The sequence below is a fragment of the Gekko japonicus genome, unplaced genomic scaffold, assembly GCF_001447785.1.
Source record: "Gekko japonicus isolate JY-2015 unplaced genomic scaffold, Gekko_japonicus_V1.1 scaffold153, whole genome shotgun sequence".
Taxonomy (NCBI): domain Eukaryota; kingdom Metazoa; phylum Chordata; class Lepidosauria; order Squamata; family Gekkonidae; genus Gekko; species Gekko japonicus.
The window spans coordinates 1,355,735-1,370,225 of record NW_015175360.1 but is presented as its reverse complement, the minus strand read 5'-3'; the positions used below and the strand labels follow the sequence as shown (position 1 = coordinate 1,370,225).

The following is a 14,491-nucleotide window of genomic DNA, read 5'->3' as shown; positions in this document are numbered from 1 at the left end:
AACCTGGTGTGAACATGGCTGGTCTTGCTCTCACTTAAAATCTGAAAAGAACCTGCAGCACAGTGAGCTACTTAGCAGAGTTGAGCACACAGAAACATCTTGTGAGTAGAAAATTAACATAGGAAGACAAAACTGGAATCCTACTTCCGAGAATACAGAGTCTTCACTCAAAGTAATCTTTGATCTTCAGTCTTAAATACTACAGACCCGAAGAGAGTTCAATCACACACTTTTTCTGAACATGTAGATTGGCCCCAAGTACTGACCATGAGTTTTTACATTCTGGAGAAAAATCTATAATCACAGGGGGAAATATATAACACATTGTGGACTCCTTCTGTTCCTCTTGACAATGTACTGAATCAAGGTACCAGCACAGGGCATTGGGGTATGGATTTTGCTGAAAGCTCTCCCTGCCCTCTCTCCACCAAGATCAAATGGATATCTATTTGATTATGGTATTAAGTGTCGGAAGCAAGCCAGTTAGCTAAAAAGATGCTTTGATTATTCTGCAAATCTTTGCAGAAATGTAAGAAGCAACTGCTCTGTTTTGGATCTTGAGAGGTTTTAGATCACCAAGGTAAGAAATCAGAGACATTTTACTGTAAAATAGGGTCAAGGGGGGATAAAAAAAACTCAGAAGAAAAGCAGGAAGGAAGGGTCTATGTGATGTACTGCCATGAAAGAAAGCAAAAAGCTCTGTACAGAACAGGATGAAGAGGGAGAGGAAAGAGTAAAAGGGGAATGCAGAGTTAAATTAGTCCGAAGCAGTCATCTTATGCCAAGTTCTGAAGGCAAGACAGACCTTTAAACTTGGCACAAAGAGAAACTGAAAGAAAGAATTCAGAGAGGGAATGCTGTTTAGAAGTAGCAAGAGAACATAAAGACAAAACAACCTGACAATACCAATCACAGTGTAAAGCTACAAAGAACAGGAGCGCAGGACTTGTATGGGTGAAGTGGGGGACAGAAAGAGAGAGAGAATGAATGAGAATTCATCAGTGATAGAAATAAGTGAAATATCTGCACAATATCTGCAAAACCTGAATGCTTACCAGAAGCTACTACCACAATACTGTCTAAGTCATGAGAGAGCTTGTAAGTTTTAAGAGGTAACAATAATGAGTCGATCTTTATCTGTGCTTCTCTGGGATTCTGCTGTTTGTGTGCTCTTTAGCCACTTTGGCAATATGTATTGAAATTACAGTGGCTAACTAGGGTTGCCAAGTCGATCTTCGCCGGGAGTGGGGGGCTCCCGGCTGGTGTCTGGTGCACGCGCAAAGTGCACGCGCGCCGCATGCACGTCACCTGGAAGTGACGTGACAACGCCAGGCACGCTGGGGACGGGGCCACGGCCATACGAGGGGAAACCATAGTTTTCCCTCAGATGGCCGTGGCCCCGCCCCCAGCGTGCCCGGCGTGGTCACGTCACTTCCAGGTGACGCACACACCGGGGAGGAGTTCCCCCCAGGGCCTGATCCGGCGCCAGGGGGACTTGGGAAGCCTATGGCTAACTAACATGCCTAATTGGAAGCTGAAAAAATCAAACACATACACACCCATTTAGATACAGTGTTGAACTCTATAGGACTGAGTACCATATTTGGACAAGTATTCCTCTAATTGTTGTTGGAAGCCACCCTCAGCCTGCTTTGCGGGGAGGGCGGGGTATAAATTTGACTACAAATAAATACTTTTTTTTGCCATAAAACTAGCTTGAAAACCATGGCTGCAAGTGGATTCTTAAGTTTAATTATGTCTTTCTCTAGAAGAAAAAGAAGAGATTGGACTTATACCCCGTCCTTCACTACCCAAAGGTGTCTCAGAGCGGCTTACAAATTCCTTTCCCTTCCCCTCCCCACAACAGACACCCTGTGAGGTAGGTGGGGCTGAGAGAACTCTTGCCAGAAACTGCTCTTTTTCAAGAACAGCTCTTATCAGAACTATGGCTTGCCCAAGGTCATCCAGCCAGGTGTAAGTGGAGGAGTGGGGAATCAAACCCGGTTCTCCCAGATTAGAGTCCGCAGACTTAACCACTACACCAAACTGGTGTAGATTATGTCCCAACCCAACCAATAGAGGATAAGGTCCTATTTAAAGTTAGCAAAGCACAGTTGCGTGAGATGGTGTCCAGGGACTCTTTGAGAAAGGGTTGGAAAATTATAATTTGGCAACTGGACCTGAACTCTACTTATCAAGCAAAACTTTGGTTCTATTTATTATTTATATTTATTTATTACATTCTAGACTTATATTACACTGACCCAAGAATACTGTATTAATCCATACAAATGTTATAATTTAATGTTACATTTGAACTGAATCTCAAGACGTTCACACTGAAAATTTGCCATTGCTGATCTTGTACAAGGCTACATTCAGCTAATTTGGGAAGACACACTGCTTCCCAAAAATGAAGCAGAGGGATAATTTGTTAACTGAAATAGTCATTTTACATTTTCACATTCCATTTTCAAAAGTGTAAACATGAATCTACTGGATATTGCAAAATAAACTATGGAATGTGGATTTTGTTTCTCCTTTGAACTCAAGGAATCCAATGGAATCTAAAATGGAGGCTTAAAAACTGGAGAGCATCCAGTAGAACCTAAGAAACCAAAAGTCAGGCTGAGCAAAGAGAATGGCCAAAGATAATGGCCACTGGAATCCTATATCTCTTTTTGCCCATCACTATGTATAGCAGAAACAGTAATAAATGTGAACATTTTCAGAGTTCATATTGTTTGTAGAATTCAGCTTTTCTTGGTGTAGAACTGGTCTGATGGGGGAAACCACTTAAGCCACCATCTCTTTTATTTTTTAAGTTCTGACTATCCATAACCTTCATCATTTGCACTGTTATGGATCATCTACCTAAAGGTGAAATCTTCAGCTATAAATTCTGTAAACATTAATTACCATCACAAATATTTAATTCATTTCACTTATACCCCGCTTTTCTCCCTCACAGGGACCCAAAGCAGCTTACACAGTTCTTCCCTCCTCCATTCTGTTGTACCATTCAAGTACTACATTTTGGCCTGGCGTTCTACATGCTTCAACATCTCATGGATCAAGTCAATACGGAGGTGGGTCTCTAAAAAGATACTGTAAAAGTGTGTTAGACAGACACATGAAAGTTGTAATCTGATACATTTCACATATCTTCACATTTTCGCAAGGTGCTTAAGCACTTCGCTACATATATCTCCATTCCATCCTTCATTAACAGAACACTACTCACAGAAACAAACTAGCTTATGGCCAGGTGGTCACTTAATCTTTAACCGCATTTCTGCATGCTGCATGACAAGCTACTTAGAAGAACATCAAACAGTTTGTAAAGTGGCTTGGAATGCTGTATTTTTTATTAAAATGAGGGGAGAACAATAAAACCTCACAAGTTATGCCAAAATTCTTGAGACTATCTTCAGTGTCCTCTAGCTCAACCCGATCATTTCTATCATGGAATCAAGAAGGCTTCAAATCTGATATGCTTTGTTTGGACTTCACACTGTTGTCAGTTTTATCAAATGTTTAGAAAAATATTTCAAAACATTAAAATACATATTATTCAGAATCATGTAGTTGATGAGTTGACACACTATGCTTGTCTGGTTTGGTAATTTCTGATGCAGTATTCAGCGGTAGCGAGAGCAGCAGTCTTGGGGAAGGGACCGGCTGTAGCTCAGTGGAAGAATCTCTACTTCGCATGCAGAAGGTCCCAAGTTCAATCCCATCATCTCCAGTTAAAAGGACCAGGAACTAAGTATGTGGAAGACCTCAACCTGAGAAACTGTAGAACTGCTGCCGTCTGAGTAGACAATACCGGACTTGATGGACAGTGGTCTGATTCATTATAAGGAAGCTTCATGTGTGTTCAGTCAATGGCTTCAGGTTATTATAAACAGAATGTATTAGCATGAACATCTAGCAGTTTCCCTTTTGTATTACACTACAATCACAGACAGAAAACTTGGATGGATAAAATACTTCAGGGCCAATGCAAGGGAGGAGATCAATGCATGGGTACAATTAAGGAGACTCCAGATAATTTTTTCCTTGTGAAAGCCAGAAGCAACCTAAATAATTAATATTAAAACCCACAGTAAAAGCCAAATGTAAGATTCCATATTAAATCTTACCTTCTGCTTTTTAAAGGCAAAATGTGTTATCTTGAAAGTCTGATTTTTAGCATCAAATTTATTTTAATGTACCTAACATCCAACATGCCATAAATATATGGTATATATATCTCCACATCTACTGCAGTGATACATTTATCATCATCAAATTAGAGTCTCCTTTTCCAACTCATCATGGTAGCTTTAGAGTTCATTTGGTGCAGTAAAGAATATCAGCCCTGATTCCTTTATATTTTGTGTCTGTTTCCTATCATATACTCTTTTGATATCAAACACAGCAAGGCATCCAAAGGCCTCATGACTGCCAATACACAAGCTGAAAAGGAGCAGATGATTGATTCCAGTACCAGACAATTCCATCTTTTAGATGATTATTTAAAGGGTGACATGTCACTTTTTTATAGCAAAGGTGGACAGAAGAAAAACAATGGTCCACTTAAAGACCAGTTATGGTTGCTGGTTGCTATGACACTTACAAAAAACAGTGGAATGGTAATGCTTTGTGGGACTTCTAAGGGAAATAGTTCTGAAGATGCCCTATTACACAGGTGAATGACAACTTAACACTAAACTTAATCCTAAGGTGCATGCACTTTATTAAACATAACCCCCAGAAGAAGGTGGGGATTCTAGCAAAGAATAAATAGACTGTGCAAGACAGAAGTTAGTCAACCGTGAATATAGATTCAGGTGGGTACCCATGTTGGTCTGAAGCAGAACAACAAAGTCTGAGTCCAGTAGCACCTTTAAGGCCAACAAAGTTTTATTCAAGGTATAAGCTTTTGTGTGCAAGCACACAGTGTGCTTGCACATGAAAGCTTATACCTTGAATAAAAGTTGCTGGGCCTGAAGGTGCTACTGGACTCAAATTTTGTTAGTTAACTCTGATTTACAGGACTGTTCATCTCATCCTTGCTTTCACTAGTGCACAAACACTAAGGAAAAAACAGTTCTTTCAGAACACACCTTTTTAAATAATTCCTGAATGAACACTCCAAGCAAAAATTAGTCTTCATTGAATAAAGGGAAATGTGAATGACTTGACAAGGCTCTGCTATGCATCATTATTAATTTCGGATGGGAAAGCACCGACTTTCTACAACAAAATAAGACTTCAAACAGAGAACATTCCTTAGGAGGACAAACATCAAAACAAGATTTCTAAGTTACATTCCATTGAGTGAATAAACCATTCAAGATAGTAGTTGATATGGCACAGGGCTTTTTTTCTGGGGGAATGTGCCGGAACGGAGTTCTGTAACCTCCTTAACAAAATTCTTTTTAAAATGTTTAAAAGTTCACAAGTTTCAGTATACAGATTGAAAACTTCATTTCTGCTGGAGATTTCTGGCACCTCTTTTTCTTTTTTCTTTTTAAAGCCCTGCATAACCACATATATGCAGAGAGGAAAGGCACAACAGAAATATACAAGGACTTCTGCACTAAGAGGTGGTAGAAGGACTAATATTTCTAAATACTACATAACAGGAATTAAGTGAAGGGGGGATGAAAACTCAATAAAAGTAAAAAAAAATTAAAGAGGATTTAATTAAATGTACAATGTTAAAAATTTGAATATAAAATCTGCACTGAGCAGCATAAGTCTATCCTTCGAATTTTTTGCAGGAGTATAAAATATGCAGAATCCTACCCGGCCATATTGCCATGGGCTGTGTTGTCAAGGTGACAGAGTAGCTCCAGGGTTTGAGCGTTGCTTGATGAATCATCAGGGGATTCATGACTGCCTGATTCCAATTCCTTCGGCATCCTCCAAACAGCCGCACATGTCATGACTTTACTGTCTGAAGCTATAAGGAACAGAGGATAATGTCAACACATCATGGCAAGGGGGAGAGAAGGGAAGAAATTCTAGTACACAGTGAATCAGTATTTTCGTAACTATAGGCACAGCACATCTTCCATTTTAAAAATAGTTAAATAATTCTACTGAGCTTTATTCCAAAAATCCAGTACACATACAAAATGATAGGCTACAAGTTAGCAAAATCATTTTAAAGCAGAGCCCACAATTAGCATAGATTTAACCCACATTTCTACATCTTAAATATTCAGTGCATAATGCTATGCTGCTAAAAGTACTTTTCCAGTGCTGTTTCTTATATGTCCATTTCAATTAATATGGGAAATTACAATGATTTCTTGCCAAGGGTGCCATTTTTTACCTCAATGGTAGTAATGCAGGCACAATTTTAAAGTCTCTCTGTCTGGCATTGCAAGATCTTTAGTTTGCATGTGGGACAATAAATCAACTCTTCTCCAAAGAACTTAAAAAATACACCTTTAGTGCTTCCATTTCAATTCCTTGGGCATAAAATTCAAGCAAATAACCTAAAGAACCCCCTAGTTTATCAGTTTCCAACCTTTTCAGATCCAAGTCCATCTCTTAATCCAGAGTTTCCAAAGAACACTTCAGAAAGATTATGTTTATAAACAAAAGGCTAGATAACTAAGTCCTGAGTAAAGAAGAGAATCCTAGGTAACAATCTAGTTCTTAGAAAGTGACAGGAGATGAACATAAGAAGAGCCTGCTGGATCAGACCAAAGGCCCACCAAGTCCAGCATTCTGTTCACACAGTTGCCAACCAGCTACCTCTAGGAAGCCCACAAACAGGAACACTGCAACAGCATCATCCTGCCTGTGCTCCCCAGCAACTGAGTTAAAGAGAAATACTACCACTGGTATTGGAGAAACTAGATATCCATCACACTTAGTAGCCATTGATAGCCCAGTCCTCCATAAATTTGTTTACTCCCCTTTTAAAGCTTTCCAAGTTGGCAGCCATCACCACATCCTGTGGCAGAAAGTTCCACAGCTTAACTATTTGCTGTGTGAAGAAATACTTCCTTTTGTCTGCCCTAATCACCCTGGGTTCTAGTATAATGGGAGAGGGAGGAAAGTTTCTCCCTTTCCCCCTCTCCATGCCACACATAATTTTATAAACCTCTTTCATGTCTCCCCTTACTTGCCTTGTTCTAGTGTTTCAATGAATCCTAACAGGACAGCTGCTCTAGTCCACAATCATTTTGGTTGCTCTTTTCTGAACTTTTTAAAATATTTGTTTATTGAAGTAATTAATCCTGCTTCCATATAACTCAAACAATATATAGCATAACATATATTACATACTTCAATACAATAAATGCTTTCCCCCCCATTCCCTTTTCTCCCTCCCCCTCCCTCGAAATGACCAGCAATAATTCCTTGATTTATAACTTTAACCATGAGCACACCTTTTGAAGTTTAACCAATATGTTATTATTGCCCCCCCGCTTTTACCCATCTTATATACCCTAACCATCTCTTCTTGACTTCCACAATCTTATCCTCACCTAACTTTTCCTAATACCTTTCATTATTTTATTTATCTCATTTTCTGATAACTTTACATCTTTCTCCCATTTTGACTGTATTATACGAGTCATATAAATTTTATCTTCAATCAATCTGCTATATATCTTTCTTACAATACCCTTTTAATTATCTTCTTTAACTGCATACAATTCTTCCATCGAGGTGTCGTCCTCATTTAATATTACAGAATACTTCCTTTGTTTCAAAATATTGTATAAACTAATAATTCTTAACCAATATTATCCTCCCACTCTTCCCATTACTTCTTGCATCTGTATTAAATTCCCTAGAGCATTATACATATCTTTCACTTTCCATAGGTCCTTTACCTGTAGCTCTTCCCAAAAAGTTACCTCAAAATGTTTAAATTCCTCATTTAGTGATTCAAGTGGGGCCCACTTTGAAAGAGGAGGCATCCACTTAGCCTGTCCCCCCCCCCCATATTTTTAATGCTGTCCATCTTGGGCCTATTGTATTCTTGATGTTTTTAAAAAATCTTTATGTAAATATTCCAAACTTGCCTTCTCCTCCATTTATACAGTCTTCCCCATCAGACACATTTATCCTTACTTTTACCATCAATTTCCAACAACATTTTTATTTGGAAAGCTTCATAATATCCTTCCAATTGTGGCATACCCCAGCCTAGATGTTCCTTTGATGAATATATCACTTTCCTTGGTATTCTAGCTTGTTTCTTTCCAAAAACCCAATTTTTAATACCATATCCCACTCTTCTAACTACTTCTTAGATACCCATTCTGGTAGTACCTGAAACAAATACATCAACTTAGGTATTATAAACATTTTAAGTGCCCTAATCTTCCCTAGTATACCCAAATACTTATTGTTCCATTGATTTAATTTTTTTGCAATCTACAGGGCTGCTAAATATTCCTTTCCCTCTCAAGCAAAGGAATACCTTACAGTTCAGGAAAACAATTGCTCATTTCCTAAGTTGAGGGGCTTTGATTTGTAGTAGACATTAATGCAACCAACTCACTTGTTTTAAAGGTGCTTAGGTCTTTTGACACCACCCAGCTTGGCTTTATTTGCCTTTAAGCCGTATGTGTGTGTGTGTTGTGTGTGCAGTGCCATCAAGTTGCTTCCGACCTATAGTGACCCTATGAATTAACGTACTCCAAAACATCCTACGTTTGCAGCCATTCTCAGGTTTTGCAAACGGAGGGTCATGGCTTCTTTTATTGAGTCAATCCATCTCATGTTGGATCTTCCTCTTTTCCTGCTGCCTTCAACTTTTAATAGCATTATTGTCTTTTCCAGTGACTCTTGTCTTCTCATAACGTGACCAAAGTACAAGACCCTCTCTGTTTAGCCATTTCAGCTTCTAGAGAGAGTTCAGGCTTGATTTGTTCTAGAATTCACTTATTTGTCTTTTTGGCAGTCCACAGTATCCATAAAACTCTCCTCCAATACCACATTTCAAAGGAATCTACTTTCTCCCTGTCAGCTTTCTTCATTGCCCAGCTCTCACACCCATACACAGTAATGGGGAATACTATAGCATGAATTAATTTGATCCTGGTTGCCAGCAAAACACCTTTACACTTAAGGATCTTTTCTAGCTCCTTCATGGCTGCCCTCCTCAGCCTCAGTCTCCTTCTGATTTCTGGAGAACAGTCTCCCTTTTGGTCAATAATGGAGCCAAGGAACAGAAAATCTTGACCAATTTCAATTTCTTCATCATCACACTTAAAGTTGTGTAATTCCCTAGTAGTCATTACTTCTGTCTTCTTGATGTTCTGTCTTCTTGATGTAGTCTTGCTTTGGAACTTTCTGCTTCAACCTTCATCTGTAGTCGTTTCAAGTGTTCACTGTTTTCTGCCAGCCATGTGGTGTCATCTGCAAATCCCAAACTGTTAATGTTCCTTCTACCAATTTGGAGAACCAATTTGGTGTAGTGGTTAGGAGGGCGGACTCTAACCTGTGAGAACCAGGTTTGATTCCCCACTCCTCCACATGCCGCTGCTGGTGTGAGCTTGGGTCAGTCATAAGATCTTTCAGAGCTGTTCTCTCAAAGGCAGTTCCTGAGGGAGCTCTCTCAGGCCCACCTACCTCACAGAGTGTCTGTTGTGGGGAAGGGGAAGGGATTGTAAGCTGCTCCTTTGGGTAGTGAAGGGTGGGGTATAAATCCAATCTCTTCTCTTCTTCAATTTAACATCACCTTCATCTAAATCTAATCCAGCTTTCCTTATGATATGTTCTGCATGAAGGATGAAGAGATAGGGAGATAGGGTTTTTTTGCCATCTTCTGGACATGGAGCAGGGGTCACTGGAGTGTGTGGCGAAGGTAATTGTGAATTTCCTGCATTGTGCAGTGGGTTGGACTAGATGACCCTGGAGGCCCCTTTCAACTCTGTGGTTCTATAAATGCATCCTTGTCTGACACCTTTGCCAATTGGACACCATTCTGTTTCTCCATATTTTAGGACAAAATAAAACACAAGCTGATTTTCTTCTGAAATTATCTTGTATCGTGTAACCAACATAATTTGCAATATGATCTCTAGTGCCTCTTCCTCTTCTGAATCCAGCTTGAACATCTGGCATTTCTCATTCCCTATACAGTAACAGGTTTTTGTTTTGTTTTTAAATACCCAAAGGTACACTTTTATAATTTTTCTTTTCATTATACACTACAAACATACATGTAAACAAACAACACGTAACTACCACTAACAAACATAGAACATATAACAGGAGGCTTATTCCATATTCTATTCTTCAATTATCTATTTGTTACATTTCTAATCACATTGTCTATTTTGCTAGCTTTATCTTTTCGGCGTTCTCAAATTTCCATCAAGTTATTACGCTTATATTATACCTTATTACGCTTATATCATACCATACAGTAACAGTTTTTGTTGTAAGATTTTGAGCATCACTTTACTTTCATGAGAAATGAATGTGATGGTCTCATAGTTGCTGAAGTCTTTGACATCTCTTTTTTTAAAATTGGGACATAAATTGAATATTTCCAGTTTGTGGGCCATTGTTTTGTTTTTTATATTTGTTTGCACAATCTTGGTAAAATTTTGATGGACTCAGTTTCTTAGGCTTGGAATAGCTCTATTGATATCCTATCTAGTCCTGGTGACCCTGAGCCTGCCCTGGCGGAGAGGGCGGGGTATAAATTCAAGTAAATAAATAAATAATTTCTCCCAATTGCTCTCAGTGCAGCTCTCACTTCACTTTCTAAAACTGTAGGCGGTTCTTCAAAAGATGCTTCTTGGAAGGAATATTTCATCCTCTCGTCTCTTTTGTACAATTCTTCAGTGTCTTGTTCTCATCTTTGCTTTATTTTGTCCTGTTCAGTTAATGTATTTCCATGTTGATCTTTCAGTTAGCCTAACCGAGATTGAAATTTCCTTTTGATTTCTTAGATCTTGTGGAACACATCTCTTGTTCTTCCTCTTTTGTCATTCTCTTCTGTTTCTTTATACTAGTCATTATAATAGTTCTCTTTATCTCTATGTGTGAGTTGCTGGAACACTGCATTTAGGCTTTTAATTATGTTTCTGTCACCTTTTACTTTTGCTTCTCGCCTATCTTTAGCAATTTTAAGAGTTTCATCAGTCATCCATTGAGGCTTTTGGCTACAGGAATATTCTTTGTGCATCCTTGATAATATTTCTGGTTTCAACCCATAGTTCTTCTAGTTCACACTCACTTGAACTTAGTAATACAACATGGTTTTTAAACTCTTCAAGAGTGTTGCTTAGATTGAATTTCAGCATTATGACTTTGTGGTGTTTTTCTTCAGGTTTATTTTAATTTTTGATATTAACAATTCATGATCTGTACAACAATCAGCTCCTGGTCTTGTTTTAGCAGAGAGAATATAGCTTCTCCATCTTTTGCTTCCAATAATGTAATCTATTTGATTTCCATACTGGCCACCTGGTGATGTCCGTATATACAGTCATTTGTTTGATTGCCTGAAGCAAGGCCGTCCAGTGATGTCCATGTATACAGTCGTCTGGTTGCCTAAAGCATGTGTTTGCAATGAACAAACTGTTGTCTTCACATATTATTCGGTCAGACTTTGCATTATAGCCCCTGACTGCATTGGGCTACATCTCGCCTTACTATTAGAGCCACTCCGTTCCTTCTGTGTTTGTCATTCCCCAAGTAAAACACTTGGTAATTTTTTGACTGAAAATGTCCTAATCCAGTCCATTTTCGTTTGCTCACTCCCAGGACTACAATGCTTAAGCATTCCATTTCTCATTTTACGATTTCGAGCTTACCTTGATTCATACTTGTAACGTTCCATGTTCCTATTATATGCATTGAACAGCTCTGGACTTTCCTTTTGCATCTATTCACGTCAACAGTGGAACATCTTTTCAGCTTTAGTCCAGCTGCATCACTAAGGCTTTTTTCCATCTATTTTTTTCTTTTCATTTTGACCCACGGCTTTGCCCGATTTCCCCCGCAGTTTTGTGACCCTGTTTTTTGAGGATCAACGAAACTGCGGAGGAAATCGGGCGAAGCTGCGGGTCAAAATCAACCGCACGGCTTCGGGTGTGAAATTGACCAACAGAACTGGGGCAAATGGCGGCGTAACAGGAAGGCAGCTCTAGTGCGAAATCAGCCTAAGAATAGTGCTAGTCATAGTTGTCCTCAGCTCTTCCCCCGCAGCTGATTAAGTGCTATCTGACCTGGATATCCATCTTCCAGCACTATATCTTTTTTCATTTTGTATTGTTTCATCATAGGAATTTTTGATGTTGGATTATCTCATCATAAGCCTCATGAGTCATCTTAAATTTATCATCCGAATTGTTAATACAAGGACTATCAAGTCATCACTTTACTCTTGGCCCATAAAGGATCTTTGGGATCCTTAAATCTCGCTTGGTGTCAGAGATGTAAAAGGAAGATTGGTGGCCTTTATAATTCCAATGGAGAGACACCATTTGTTTTTGTTTTTTCTTGCTCAGAGGATCTACAGTATAACCTAATACCAAAAGGCAACAGCATATGTCTATTTGCCTGATGGCACTGAGCATAGAGATGCTGATCTGAAAAGCCCTTCAAAATCATGGCAAGAAACATACAACCCCTTTGTTTATTTTGTAACATCCAGTCTGAAAAAGAGTTCTGGAGAACTCGAAAGCTTGCACAGAGTTTTGTGCCACTGTAGCTGCAATCACAAAGACTATAGTTTGTTTTGGACACTGATTTGAGTCACAGTGGAAATATTCTTAAGCGACCTTCTGGAAGCAGAGAGACAACGTAAATTCTTGGCCTATTATTCATTTCCATGAGGCATATGCTTGGCCTGATTTGGAATACAAGAGTCAACATAGCAGAGCCTACTGGTTGTCTGTCACTTCTGATATCCATTACCTGTACTAGACAAGTCAACCCAAGGTTTGGAAATACTGAAGACTGTACTAGAGGTGTGTAGGGGGGGAATCGGCTTTTTTTTTATTCTGGTCCATTGGACCCCAAAAACATTGGTATTTCCCAATATCCCTGAATCCCAATACCAGCATGATATTGGGATTTGGGTAAATAATCAGGAAACGCAAATTTATTTGGCATTTTAAAATGCCATCCCTTCACTTGCGGAAGTGTGCCACTGCAGCAGCATGCTTCCACAAGTAAAAGGAATATCTTCTCCAAGCTGCCGCAGTGTGACTCAGTGATAGCTGGATAATACTGGCTTTTATTTGGGCCAGCTATACTGGTAGCCGAATCAGATTGTCTAACCTGCATTAGGTTGAATAAACACCAGAAAAAATACCAACAAGGTATTTCTCAGGTATTTATTCGGTTCAGTTTATACTGAATGCACACCCCTGGGCTGTACCCCTATGAACACTTAGAAAAATCTCTCACTTTCTAAGATCATGCTTATTTGCAGGCCTAAGACAATCTAGTGAGCAGGAAGGTACAGGTTTTTTCATCTTGCAGGTCTGGCTATCATTCCTTTGAGACTTGCAAACAGAACCTCCACTCCTCTGAAAAATTGTAACATGGGGACTAAGGATGGGATTCTCACAAATTAGAGCACATCAATCTCCAGTTAACATATTTATTACCTATGTTGTCGTCCCCCCCCAGTTGAACCGAAACAGATGATAACCAGGAACTAAGCTTGTCATTCTTTTGATCTGTTAAAAAATGTGCCCTTACTATTTTGCATGCTAATTTAACAAACGATTCCTATATATACCACTATGATATGTAATTCCATGTCATCGTCTGACAAAGTGTGCATGCACACAAAACCTCACACCTTGAATAAAACGTTGTTGGTCTTAAGGAGGCCATTGGACTCTAACTTTCATCTCCAACCCAGTTTGTTTGCCTAAAATCAAACAGGAATGTTTTCTAATGAAAGAGACAGAAATATCAGTATGTGGCTTGGTTCAGACATTACACCAGTTGCTTTAAATGAGTCTTGAAGGCGCTTCTGGCCCATTTGAAAAATTCCCCCTTCTCTCCCTCTTAACGTGGCAAGAGTTAGTTACCAGGAATTTTGCATCAAAAAACAGTTCACACTTGCTCTATAAATGGAAAATGAAGTATTTTTGTAACAATGGAAGTAGCTTTTGGGGTGTAAGGGGAACAAGTGGGAGGAGTAAAGATAGCCCAAACAAGCTTGAAACTCCTTCAAGGGTCATCCATGCAGCACCAAATGATGGTTGAATATTATGCCTTGACCCAGCCTATATGTGCATTTTAAGGATTTTTAATACTTTTCTGGAAAGGTGTATTCTCCACGTTTTCTAAACGTCTGTCTTAAAGCTCCAAATTTTTCACGTTATGGGCAGATTACAGCAAAGTGTCAAGATTATCATCATAGATCCATATACATGTTCGTTTCAGTGAGAAAAGAAACACTAAGGTAACTTGTGCACAGAGATCTTTCCCCCAACTAGAGTCTTTCTCTTCATCTGTCCCTGGGGAAGTATGGGATGCAGCAGGGAAGACA

The 14,491-nt window shown here is 39.1% G+C and overlaps 1 protein-coding gene across 2 annotated transcripts in view; it reads right to left on the bottom strand.

Annotated features, from left to right (window-relative positions):
* The window catches only part of TSSC1 (tumor suppressing subtransferable candidate 1), a 93,298-nt gene that overhangs the window by 36,617 nt on the left and 42,190 nt on the right, over positions 1-14,491 (bottom strand). For both annotated transcript variants that reach the window (XM_015425367.1, XM_015425366.1), the window contains exon 4: positions 5,797-5,953. In XM_015425367.1, coding sequence (XP_015280853.1) covers positions 5,797-5,953 — 157 coding nt within the window. The remainder of the gene's footprint in view (positions 1-5,796; positions 5,954-14,491) is intronic.